Raw genomic sequence first — 13967 nt, forward strand, 5'->3', positions numbered from 1 at the left:
GTCTACCTGCCTAGTTCTCCCAGTAAAGTGGGAGCTGTTAAAGAGCTACAAATATATGTCACTCAGCTTTGCAGCCCCAATGCCCAGCACTTATTTCCCATTCAACAAACATTACCAACCAAGTGACCCTTGCTACCTTTTATTGCTGTACTAATCCTTCTTAAACACAAACTTTCACATGTTCAAAAACCTCTAGGAGCCTCCTATCTGCCACTGTATCAAGTCTAAACTCCATTACCTAATTTCTAAGGAACATCATAGTATGTAATAAGTAGATATAATTTTTCAAAAATTTCTTGTAAGAGTTGATTGCTGAATTTCACTAATCTCTTTCAGACAGAAATAGGACTTAAGGTCAGCTAGATGGTGAGTGTAGCTGCTCAGGGTTTCCTCAAATTCTAACTCATCAACAGTGCTTTCTTTTATTACCTTTGCTTTCCTCTTGTATAAATTCTCAATGCCCTTAGAATTTATGTCACACTCTATTACTTAGTTACATGCCATCTTGTACAGGACAGGTTACCATTATACAGCTCCTCATGGATCCCATGAGGTTGTGCAACAAAGCAAATTACAACACAACATGAAACTATTCACTAATGAATTGATTGCTTAGAAATATAATTTCCAAAGATATAGTCCAAATCCATAAAAATGATTACTTCTGACAAAAGGTGAAAGGGAATGGAATGAAAATGGTGATTGATAGGGTCTTCAGCTTTATCTGTAATAGTCGTTTGAAAGAAAAATATATTCATGCTGAGGTAGATTTTCTCCAAAGATGGCTACAGCAATCTCTGCCATGCTACTCACCCTTTATCATGGGACTTTGCTGTTCCTCCCCTAAAGAGGTGAAGTCTATTTCTCGTCCCTTTGAAACCGACTGACCTGCTTAGCCCAACAGAATGTGATGAAAGTGACAAGGGGACAGAGTTCCAGAGCCTAAACTTAAGAGATCCTGCAGCTTTTGCTTCCACTGCTTGGGAACCCTGAGGCACCAAGTAAAGAAGTGTGACTCCCCTACTAGAGAGATCAGAGTGAGAGTCCCTGGAGGCTTAAAGATGGAGGACAGAGAAATCCCAGGATTCTAGTCATCCCAGCTAAGGAGCCAGACATGTGACTGAGACCATCTCAGATTCCTATATGAACATTCCTAGCAGAGATGACCCGTTCCACCTAAGCCCTGCCTAGCCAATCCCAGAATCATGAGTAGATAAAATTCATGACTGTTGTTTTCAGCCCCTGAATTTCAGACTGGTTTGTTACACAGCAATAGACAACTGTTAAGTTACTTGTGTTATTCAAAATTAATTTTAAAAAATAAATAAGCCACATGCAAACCTTTCTTCCTGTTTAACAACTAGCCTCTCTCCTTTTCCCACCTCATCCCGTGTCTTTAATGTCTCTATTCATCTAACTGATTATACAATACCCAACAATGCAATGCAAAATCAGTGCAAATCAATGCAAAATCAGGGCAAAGTGATTATAGTGTAAAATTGCAAATCTTTCAAAATATGTTAAGAAATCATGAAGTTGATGAAGGTAATGTTAGAGAAGCCCTTGAATCGTGGGCAACTCTTCTGGGAAATGAGAATCTGCAGCTGGAATACTTAACATTTGAAGAAGAAAATATCCACACAGATGATGGCACAATAAGTGCCTCAAAAGGCAATGATTAGAATGTCAAAATTTAAGAGAGGCTCTTGGAAAACTGATGAAGCCCTCAAATATTTTTGTAATAATGACCCTCTTTATGATTTGCCCACAGAAGTCAAATGTAAAATGGATATTGTGTCATGATACCATATAATTTTGTTAGAAAATTATGCTTCTCAGAATTAACACTTGATTCATCCTTTGTTCTAATGTTTAACACATCACCGACCAACTAAATTTTGTTAAATGTAAGGTAAATCAATTTTAATAATTCTTACATTTTTAAAAGATATTGTCTCAACCAAATATTTTTGCTTTTTTTCTCCCTATTTTGAAAAGATTCACTTTAAGTGGGTTTGGGGGGTACCAATTATCTAAGGAAAATTGGGGGCCTCTGTAAAATCTTTGATTCATCTCCCTAACTAGCAGGCATATGCACTGAGGGCAGGGTCTTAGATCACACTTTATTAGTATGCTCTAGATAGTTCATCAAATATAGAACCAAACAGATAGTGGGGACTCACAAATTCAATAAATGTGACAATGAATGACCTCTTGATTGATTGGCTCACATGTACATTTGCCGTTGAAGAATGGCACTTTTTCCATTATCAACCCTGACCCAAAATGAGCTGGTATTTGTTCTTAAAATTGTACATTGAAGGCCTGTTACAAACTTCCTGCTGAAAGCACTTTCAAAGGCTGGATACGTTTAAAACCAATTCAAGCATGTAAAGTCGTTTTAGGAAATAAGCCCCAAGTCCCAAGGGCTCAGCTGAGGAGGGCCACATTTTAGAACAGGTGTGCCACTTCACTGAGCAGGAATTTGGAAATGTCAAACATTAGAAGCACTTCAGAAACTCCAGCTCAACCTGCCCGAGAGTCACACTTCTGGGCACGTGTCAATAAATGCCTTGCAGAGGTGGGCATTTGAGAAACTCTCTCAGCCCTGATTCAAAATTAGTTAAAACAAATCAGCATGGTAAGTTCTTAAAGAAACCATACTTTTTTTTTTTTTTTTGGCTTTTCCTATGTCAATTTTACTTCTCAAAAGAAACTCTTTTTTTAAAGTGGTCATTCAGAAAATTTCCATCTACTACATGATAACTGTAACAGCCTCGCATGTCTTAACATCCCTGAATTTCAATCTCTTTCATCTTATCTTGCATCACCAATTGCAAGAGTAAGAACTGGACTGTTTTCCTTGTCATTATGTTACTTCTATCCCTTTGGAAATTAAAAAGTAACACTACAAGCTTGACTGCAAGTACCCTTTAAACTTGGCCCCTTCCATTAGGACACCAGGCGTCCTGCAGCCCATCAGTCTGTTCTAGGGCAAAGGCAAACAATACTTTCCGTTACAACAACTAGTATCCAGGAAAAAAAAAAAAAGAAGCAGGCACTCTGTAGCATACGCAGCATAGCAGCCAGAGAAAAGTTTACTAGCTTTAGCCAATTGGAGACTGTGGAGCTGGGCCAAATTAGCGTGTTTTTCTCCGCCTCTAGATGAAGTCATGAGTGAAATATGACATTGAACTTATTTTTAAAAGGGAAGAGGCACAGGAAAGAAAAGCTGAACTGCAGGAAAGTGACCTGTGCCGAGGAGTACGCCGTTAGGAAGTGTGTGCATGCCTCTAAACCCTGAGTGGTTCTCCGTTCTGTATCCTTCGCCTCCCACTGGGTGGAGTAGGTCTTTTAAGAGCAGCTGGAATGCAGCTCCCCTGATCAGTGTAGCCAGTTGTTGCCTGTCTGAACCTCTGCCAGTCCTAGAGAGCGGTGCTCTGAGCTCAAACCAGAGGGCCACGCTCTGCACCCCTCTCCACCGTCCTTCTCGCCGCAGCCAGAAGAAAGTTCCCACCTGCCCAACTATGGGGGAGGACGCTGCGCAAGCCGAAAAGTTCCAGCACCCGGGTCCTGACATACGGCAGGAGAAGCCGGGCAGCTCCAGCCCGGCGCCCTCCTCCACGCCGAGCCCCAGCCTGAACCCGGGGAGCACGGAGGAGGCCATCCGGGACAACGCGCAGGTGAACGCCGTCACGGTGCTCACGCTCCTGGACAAGCTGGTGAACATGCTGGACGCCGTGCAGGAGAACCAGCACAAGATGGAGCAGCGGCAGATGAGCCTGGAGGGCTCCGTGAAGGGCATCCAGAACGACCTCACCAAGCTCTCCAAGTACCAGGCCTCCACCAGCAACACGGTGAGCAAGCTGCTGGAGAAGTCCCGCAAGGTCAGCGCCCACACGCGCGCCGTCAAGGAGCGCTTGGAGAGGCAGTGCGCGCAAGTGAAGCGGCTCGAGACCAACCACGCCCAGCTCCTCAGGCGCAACCATTTCAAGGTGCTCATCTTCCAGGTCAGTGCCCCTACTCTCCGCCCACCCAGCGGGGACTCCTCCGCAGCCATGATCTCAGTCGCCTGGCTCTCACAGCCATCTGTACATCTGTCCTGCCTGTCAGGGATCACACACACACGCACACGCACACGCGGCACTGTCCCCGCTGCCTTCAGCAGGCGCCTGTGAAATCTACACACAGGGGTGGGAATTCCCCAGGTCACTGCAGCCTAAACCCAAGGCAGGTGCCTCAGGAGTTAGCAGGTCGGGGTCATTTGTCAGGAGCACCTCCATACAGGTTGGGAAGGTGAGCAGGTGCAGGCACACTAGTCAAATTCACTTGTCTCTTTGCATTGTGAACCTGGGGCTCTGACTGCAGCTGTTAGCTGGACAGGGCAAATTAATGCAGTGGCTGTTCATTAACTCTTTGTGGAAATGAGGTGATCATGTGAGTTTTCTGTTTTGTTTTTTAATCAAGTCAAATTCATAACTTTTTAAAGCCTCCCTTTGTCCAAAGGTCACCAATGTTTGGGGGACTAACCAAGTCTTGAAGATTGATTCCATTAGAGATGAACTAGCCTTCTACTTTTGAAACTCGTTTGGCTAAAGCAATCTTGTTGAGCTTTTTTCTAGCAAATAATGCACTGAAACTATAGAGCATTACTCTACAAACATACTAGATATGCTTCTCGTTGCTCAGAGAGACCACAACTGTAAAGTAAAACAAAAGCAGTGTTATCAGTTACAGTTACAAAGGCTAGCCTAGGATATTTTCTCCTTCAAATGGTTGCCTTGGAATGAAAAGGCCACTTAATTTTTGTAATGCATCAATGATGCAATTAATGTAGCAAGAGGCTCTTTGGGGACAGGGAGATTGCCTGGGACTGTTGTTCTGCCACGTGGTGGGCGTTTGTGAATCCAAGGGCAGCCCTGCCTAATGCTGGAAGCCCTTCTGCCCAGTGGAGCCCAGCCAGCACAGAGTCCAGGAAGCAATTGCCATCCCTGCCCCAGGGCTGTCGCATTGTGACCACGTGGATAGGAGAGGATTTCAGAGCCACGGAGGGGAGAGGCTATAACCAAATGTTTGATTGTGAAAGGCACACAAGAAGAGCCTTCATCTCCCCAAAGAGATTTAGAAATTGGAACTTAAACCGAGGAAGCCTTCTTTTTCTAAATGAATCTGCTCTGCCAATTTAGAACCTAAGCCTCCTTCCTCCAAAAAAGGAAAGACTCATCTCGCTGCTTTTTTGTCCCCCCACATTGCATTTGATGTTGTAAAGCTTCAGGCAGCTGATATCCTTCTATACCTTGCAGTCTGTTGCAGACCGGAAATTTTTTAGCTTTTAATGCAAATGGAATAGCTTTTCATGAACCAGATGAACTAAAAAGAGATATGGTAACTGCGCCTTTCTTAAGCCATATAAGATCCTAACTTTATTAGCCTAAAAGATATTATAAATCTCAACTCTCAAGGCATTTCTAAATTAAACACTGATCTCCAAACAAAACCAAACATATACAGACCTGTTTAAATCTGAGTCATCAAAGGAAATTTCCCTTCTTCCAGTATGAATCAGAGAGATTCTCTCTTGTCCTGTCCCTCAGTTAAGGAGGAAAAACAAAAAATTATTTATGTAGTAGAGGAAAATCACAGTATGTTGGGATCAGTTTTTGTTTTGTTTTGCCATGGATGTTCTGTAGGTGTTGGGGAGAGGGATGGAGAAGATACGTGACTAAAAATTTCGAGAACTGTAAATCTGACATTTAAAAAAACAACTGTTGGGAACTTAAAGACACGGGCTGCTGCTGAAGCCCTGCCATGGTCTCCTGTTTTGTCACATTGGATTGACAGGTGTGAAATTACAGCCAGAAACGGTAGTGAGGACAAGGTGAAACAGGGGCTCAAGACCAAGGTAGAAGCTAAGAGAATCCAAAGCAATGTGTTCAGGCTCCATTCAGGGCCTCTTAGCAAGCAGCCCCCAAGGACTTTTTTGAAAGAGCAGTTTAGGAGACAAAGAATTAGAGGGGCAAGGAACTGGACCTTTCTTAAGTCATGTAATGTTAAGATCTTTTATTAGCCTAAAGGATATCAGAAATATCAACTCTCAAGGCATTGCAAGATGACTATTCTGAAAAAACAAATACAAATGAAGTCCTTCAGTGGAAAAGTTGCTCTTTCTCTTGATCCTTCTTAAAGTAGGGGTTTCTAGGGTAGTAAATTATTATATCCGTTACAATTATTATATCCATTATGCCAATGGATATAATAATAACTTGTGTTAGAGAGTGGTCCAGTATAGGGGTTGAGAACGGATAAATTTTGTCATACAGACACTGGTTCAAATCCTATTTTCACCATTTGCCAGATGTGATCTTGTGCACATTGTGTAGCTTTTCCAAGCTTTTGTTTCCTCATCTGTACATCTTATTAATATTTGAAAGAGCAAAAGTATTTTGAGCTCTAATAAGCCCTGCATACTCTTCTAAGTATCTTTGTGTAGTTTATCTCAACTGCACCAATTTACAGATGAGGATGCTGAGATTCAGAGATACTTATATCTTGTCTGAAACTATTTAGTAGGCAGTGGTGAAGCTGGGATTTCAACTCATATTTAATTGACTCCAAAGTGTACGCTCTTAAACATTAATGCTTCTTCCCTCATATCTCTCTCATAGGGTGAGGAATAAATGGAATAACATATTTTAAATGGTTAGCGACTGTCATGGTGTAAGCTCAAAGAATTGAAGCTCTTCCTGGGTGGATCTGCAATGCATTTGCATGAAGAGGAGGCTATACTTGTGCTTGGTTAGAAATATGGCTTTTTAGTAAAAACTGATCTCACCCTACCCAGGATCTTCAAACAGCTATGCTTTTGCTTTTTTAGTTGGGATTTATTAAAAGCTAAACACACACACACACACACACACACACTCCCACTCCCTGCCATACATTGTATGACAACTACCAAGTTGAAATCAATATTACATCACCACCAGAGCAAAGGAAAGAAAAGTCCTTTAACAGCACAGGACTCTGCCCAAAGGGCCTACTCTAAATAGACCCTTCTAGTAGCAGCACAGTCTTCACAGTGGGGCATAGGGTAGATGTTTTCTAGACCTGCAGAGTGAGGAGGGCAGATAATGTACCAGGTGCCACTTCAGGTCTCTAAGTTGTTTGTCACTTTCAGTCCACTTGACCCCTATGCTAGACTTTCCCTTACTAAATCCACTGGTTTTCTAGTTTAAGACAGAAAGAATTAATGTAAAAATAGGAGAGTGAAGAAGGAAAATCTGTCACCTGACTGGATCATATTCAGTCCTATAGTGTTTAGAAGATTATGTTTCCAGTTTGTAAAGTCCCGTTGTGTTCTCCAAAATCTGCAGGTGCCTTTTGGTTGGTTGGTTGGTTGGTTGATCTACTAGATGCTAGTAACACTTCATACATATTAGCATTTTTTTTAATTCTGAAATTTGTCCTTAATTTGTCCTGTTTAAAATATGTCATTTATTTATTTAAGTCTGTGCTAAACTTACAACATTGTTGTAGCTGTTAAGCCTCTCATGTCTTAGCAATTACTTCAAATTATAACCAGTAGAATCTAAAACTGGAGAAAATGCATCTCCTTTTGAGCAATAAAATAAATTGTAAAATCCTTGTTAAACCTAGCAGCTTCCCGTTTTATATTTTTTTTAAATAATGGCTTAAGATCAATGTTTGAATTCAAAATACTGTAACAGGAGCCAGTATAAATGAAATAAGACTCAGGTGGCTGATCAAAAAGAAAATGCTAAAGACTAATAAGACTAATTCTTTGCCTGTAAGTGCATATGTATCTTTTACTAAAAATAAAATTTGTACAAAAATCAGTGAATTTACAGTTAAGAGGAAGTTTTCTCTGTTGATTGAAGAGACTAGAATTTCACAGGTAACTGGCACTGAGGGTGTGATGCCCACTTAAGGCCTCTTAAAGTTCTAGTAATGATTACTTGACAAAGCAGTTTGGGAATGATTTCAAATCCAGGGAACAAAATGAGAGTACTCATGGACAGTTTACACTTTCATCCACATAAAATTGTGAAATTGGGTGAAAAGAGTAGAAGTTAGATGTTTGCTGTGGCTACATTCATGGAGAATCAACCCTATAAATGTGTTCAGATATTCATCATTTGGGTTCCTTTGATGAGAACAGAATTTTAGAAAGGTGCTATAAGTGTAACATCTTCAGATTATTTTTAAATTAATTTTTTTAAAGACTGTATTTATCCAAAGCCACTGCTCTGAAAATTGCTAAAGTAGTACAGACTTAGAAGAAACGGGCATATAGATAACCAAAGTCACCTTTATATGACAGCTCGTGATGTTTGTATCACATTGATTAATATTCCCATAATGGGATACTGGTTTTGATGTGCTACTTATCCGGTGCCCTTTAGTTTATGAGATAAACAAAATACTAGTTCTTATTGTTATTATTTACACTTATTGAATGTCAGCACTGCCTCAGGCACTTTAAATGAATAACTGATTATTGTCGGTATTTCTTCAAAAGAATCATTACTTCTCTCATATATTAAAAAACGAGACTCTATCTCAGATGCAGCCCTTCCAAGTAAATGTTGCCCCTTCTGTTGTTTTGTAATCCGTATCTGTTTGAATTGAACAAATGAAAAGGGTTCTCCAATGCAACTCAAGTCCTATAGTTTTGATTCTTGCATGAAACAAAGCATGTTTGGCATTTGTACACTGTGAGATCACTTTTGCAATCTGTTAGACTTGTTTTCATGGGATTTAGGTTAATATCACAGAATCAAGTATTTTAGAGCTGGAAGGCACCTCAACAATCATTTAGTTTAACCTCATTTTATATCAAAGGAGCAGAGGCCCTGAGAAACAAAGTGACTAGCAAGGTTTCATTTTATTAATAACAGAAATTATAGAGTTGAATTATGAAATGAGTGAAAACAAACACTATAATCCCACTATGGCAAAGTTCATGTTTACTGGGTTTTCTACAATAGCTTTTAAATAATTCAGTGTGGTTTGTTTTTTGTTTTGTTTTGTGGTTTTTTTTGTGTGTGCAACAAAGAACACCTAACCAGTGTGATCTTAAAAAAGAACTGAACCCTCAATAACACTGAAAAATAATGAAACTTTTAAATCCTCGAGAATGTGAAAGACTGCTCAGGGATTATAACTAATGCATTTTATTCTTATGACTTGCTGATTCCACCAACAGCTGCCTTAGGGGTACATTTCTAATCAATGGCTTTATCCACTTGGCAATCTATACCTCAGAAACACAAATTGGAGAAAACCATCAATGTGTAAAAGAGACCTATAAATCAGAATGTCAGGTGAGCATAGTTCCATTTTAATAACTAGTATTTAGAGATTATTGGATAAAACATTCCATGGACACAGACTTATGGTCTTCATATCCCTCTAGGATGCCACCACATCCCTGTGGGAATGTAACAGCCTTTGTTATTTTCTTCTAACAATGGGGATGATAAGTTAGTGACAGGAGAGCAAACTGCCTGTTCAAGCTTTTAAATGACTTACTGTAGCTTCCTTTTCTAATGCTAGTCATAGAGTCTCCTCTTTTAAAGTGTGTGTATCTATATATATGCAAAGAAGATTTGCTTCCATGAGCAACAACCCAAGAAGTACCCAGCATGTTGGCCAGTTTCTCTGTGTTGATAACTGCACGTAAGACTGAGACTGTTAGTTCACAAGAATCAATATAAACAGCAAACAAGCGAAAGTGCAAGGAAAAATGCCACTTTCTCAAGAGTTCTTTCCATTCCTTTTCTCTTTTATGGTGCAAGCATATCATGTTAGAAGTGTACTGATTAATTCTCCCTTCCTTTTAAAAACCCCTAAGGGTCCTTGTGAAAGGTCAGAACCAGGAGCAGCTGCATCAGTGGGGCTACGTACCTTTTTGAAAATAAATCTGGAGAAAGTGGCAGGGACATATATACACTACCAAATGTAAAATAGATAGCTAGTGGGAAGCAGCTGCCTAGCACAGGGAGATCAGCTCGGTGCTTTGTGACTACCTAGAGGGGTGGGATAGGGAGGGTGGGAGGGAGATGCAAGAGGGAGGAGATATGGGGATATATGTATATGTATAGTTGATTCACTTTGTTATAAAGCAGAAACTAACACACCATTGTAAAGCAATTATACCCCAATAAAGATGTTAAAAAAATTTTTTTAAATAAAAAAATAACTCTATAGGGCAAATAGTCAGCTGCAGCTGGGGGCCTCTCCTGGGTAGAACTATCCAAGGAAGCAATGCAACTCCCAAGGGATTCTTAATGCCATGTTAAGGAGTTACAAACCCCAAGTGGATATATGGGTAACTAGCATAGTTAAGCGGTGACAGAACTGAGGATGTATATTTGATCCTCCCCCTTGAAAGAGCCATCAATCTTAGAATCTGTAAGAGAAAGCAGATCAAAAACATTACAACAGGAGGCTGAAGGCAGAAGTATCACCTCACCTGTAGGCAGGTGAAATATCAAGTGTTTCCATAAGGTATGTGTAATTGGACTGAAGGAGGACACATGACCAGGTAAGACTGGACACCTGGGGGCCAGTGCAGTTACAGAGGAGCCACTGTCTGAAGTTCAAGTTGAATTTCCACCACTATAATCGTTCCTTTATAGTCAAATGCCATGTATACATTTTACTAAAGAATAGAGATTTTGAAGAGTGTCAGCATTTTTCTGCTTCTAAACAAACATTATGGAAATTTAAGTCCCACATGTACTTGGACATTCACAAATTTCTGTGTGCAAGGAAAGGGCTTGCTTACCTTCAGAGTAGAACTATAAGAAGTCACAAAATAAACACTGTCCAGTAGACATAAACCAAAATACTGCTTGAGTAATAAAAATGACAGCAGAAGCATAGCAGTTGGCCAAGAAGGCATATCTCACTTGTTTCCAGTTGTATTAAGACACATCCAACTCATTCTGGATTATGTCTGTTCCTGCTGGGTTTATTTTCGTAGTTGGCATCAAAGAGTTCTTATATAAATTTCCCCGACATTGTCTGAAAGAGTTCAATTGGGTTTCCCACCATCTCTCGACTGCCCTCATGTATGCAGTGTGATCTACCAACAGATCACTTCTGATTCACCTGATAATGCACTTTTCCCAAACCTGTCCTCAAAGGACACATGGTGAGAGAGACAAGAGTCTAAGACTCAAAAGTAACTGTGCTTTTTTAACAATAAAATTTATACTGCATTAAAAATGCAATATTATTGGTTTAATTCTTTTAGAAGTACAGTTAATATGGACATCTTTTGTTGAGGTTGAAGAAAGGGAAGTTATCAGGGTAATCAACAGTAATCAAAGGTAAACCTTTGATTAACCTGAGATTATACTACACAAAATGTACCTCTCCTCTAGTAACCAAGGCTTATTTTTAGTTTTCCACCTGACTTTCTGCCTTCTTTACTGAGGACTTTTAATAACGTTTTACTGAGCTCTTGGTTTCTTCCTTTCCTGCAAGCAACTCCTGTCAAACCTTCCCAACCCTCTTGTCAAACCCCAGAAGTAATTTTGCTTCTGGACTAAGCATCAGAGCCCTAGCTATTTCTGCAGTCTGCCCCTCTTTTAGTAATGCTCATCCACTGAGAATAAAATCCTTCCTTAAAAATGGAAACTGCTGAGCCCCTTAGGCCTGGTTCTCTTCTTTTCCCAGTGGCAGCAGCAGTCAGCAAATGTCCTTCTAGACACAGAGCTAAGTCCATTCTTTTGCAGTGCCCGACAAACGGGCAGTCTCCACTCTAGCCACCCTCAGGGCTGTCTTAGAAAGCCTCCTCACTTAACATGCACTCATTCAACAAATAACTGCTGAGCTGTCGGGAACTACTCTAGTCACACGGGGGCTTAACAGTGAACAAGAGACAAAAGTTTCCACCCTCACAGGGGATACACGCCAAAGAAAAAGAGGCAAGTCAAGACTTGAAGCGTGGCAGAGTTGCTCTCTGTAAAGGTCCATGTCATAAGTTATTCGTGGGGATCCCGTGCAAATTTCAAGTTTTTACTTTATCTTTTATACTGTGTTTCTGACATTCTGTGAGAGTCAAAATGGGAGTAAGCTTTGGGAAACAGAATTTGGGATTTCTTAACTCTACCAAGGATTCTATTTAACCAGACGTGCTGCTTTTTACTCTACCCAAGACTTTGTTTCTAACCAATTTATGGAACTCATACTCTGTTATGAGTATGTGTGTGTGTAAGGGGGGAACATGGGGCTGTATCTTTTCAGAGAGTATTGTAATTATACTATTTGGTGATTAATAAGGAGAGGGATTTTTAAGTTTCTCTATATTAAAACATTGTTCACTTAGTCTTTGTAGTGAGAAGTTGAAAGTATACAGGTATACCCTTAGAACATATTTTTGATCACTACCCCAATTTTATTGACTTTTCAGTCAATCAAAATTGCAAAACAAGAAGGGAAGTTCTTACCATTAACATAAACTTTGCATGAAGTTTAGCTCCCAAATAGACTTTTTGTTTTGTTTTGTTTTTGAGCTTTTATTTATTTATTTAATTTATTATTACTTTTTTTAACACATAGACTCTTAAATTCACTAAATCCAGTTATTTTTCAAGCTGAAAGTTTACTGGGCAGTCCACAGTATAATCAGGTAACACTGAGGCTCTGCTTGAAGCCCGGCTGGCAGTGGGCTCTGGAGCCTGGCCCACCTTGGCATTCTTGCAGAACTCCTAATACCCTTGGGAGTGCAGTTTGAAAGCTGCTAATCTGGGTCAAATCCTCTTGTTCACATTTGGAAGACACTGAGACCCAAGGAGATTAAGTTATTTGCTGAAGGCCTCAGAGCCATTGAGCAGTACAGAAAGAACTGAGACTCAGGCCTCCTGTCACACGTTCTTTCCACTGTGCCATTTCTTCCAATGAAAATGTGAAGGCACTTTGCTAGCTGGCTCTCATTTTCCTGTATTTCAAGAAAAATATAAAAATCAAAGGGATTCCTATGCTGTGTGACCCAAGTCTGTCTGAGTTCAAATCTCCCTGCTTCGCTACGCTGGAGAACCATCCCCCTTGCACCCTCTGGAGGCAAGTTTTCAGGTTCTGCTCCCTGAGGCAGAAGAAGAGGCAGATCTTTGTACACCCAGAAGCTGGAGAAAGAGGTGTGCTAGGAATAAGGGGAGGGGGCACAGATTCCTGAGTTTCCCTCTTCACTCTTCACCCTAGGTGGAGGCTGAAGTACTCCTGCCCAAGGAAGCCCTATTTAACAGAGAGGCTTGATAAGCTACGCCTGGCAGCATGATTCCCCCTTACTACTACAGAAATGGCCGTAGTATACCATCTCTCCTTATAATACCCACAAAGGACATTCTAAACACAAGGCTTCGTGAGTGGGTCCCCAGTAAGGCTGGCCCTTGCTTCTCTTACTCCAAAATTAGGTCATTAGAAAAATTAGTGTGCATTTTTAAACAGATACCAAGGTTGACCATGCCTTTACTTTTGACTTCTGCTTGGGGAGGGAACCTGATAGAGGCTTTACCTGGTGCCTGACACTTAAGGAAAAGATGGGTCAGGGGAGAGAACTGGGAAGTCCTCATCTTTTATCTTCTAACTTGACCTCCAGGCTCTTTTGCAGTGGGATTTTGGCAGGAATAGAGCCTGAGGGTATGAGAGAGAGGTCCTCTGGGTTCACAGTAACTTACTTTAGCTCCTTTATCTAGGCAGCTTCCTTGTCTTGTCTGACCCACAGCCCACTTCCCTCCCTGCCTGTCACTGATAGAGCCCTTGCCAGATGCCCTCATAATATTCCCAACAGGCAGCTGTTGGCCTTATCCAGCCTAAGCGGAATGACTTGATCAGTTTAGAATTAACTTTTCATATTCTAGAAAACTAAAGCCACAGACCTTTGGTTTCTGTCATGCCAAAAACACATACCCAGAAATTACAGCAGTTCAGGACTATTT

General features: G+C 40.7%; 1 protein-coding gene across 2 annotated transcripts in view; it reads left to right on the forward strand.

The window, feature by feature from the left end:
* Positions 1-3194: 3194 nt before the first annotated feature.
* Positions 3195-13967, forward strand: part of CAVIN2 (caveolae associated protein 2) — a 36197-nt gene continuing 25424 nt past the window's right edge. For both annotated transcript variants that reach the window (XR_014246129.1, XM_082397376.1), the window contains exon 1: positions 3195-4010. Coding sequence is in view for 1 of the 2 variants with exons in the window: in XM_082397376.1 (XP_082253502.1) it covers positions 3288-4010 (723 nt within the window). In the remaining variant the exon portion in view is untranslated. The remainder of the gene's footprint in view (positions 4011-13967) is intronic.

This window comes from Balaenoptera borealis, assembly GCF_965194805.1.
Source record: "Balaenoptera borealis genome assembly, chromosome: 6".
NCBI lineage: Eukaryota > Metazoa > Chordata > Mammalia > Artiodactyla > Balaenopteridae > Balaenoptera > Balaenoptera borealis.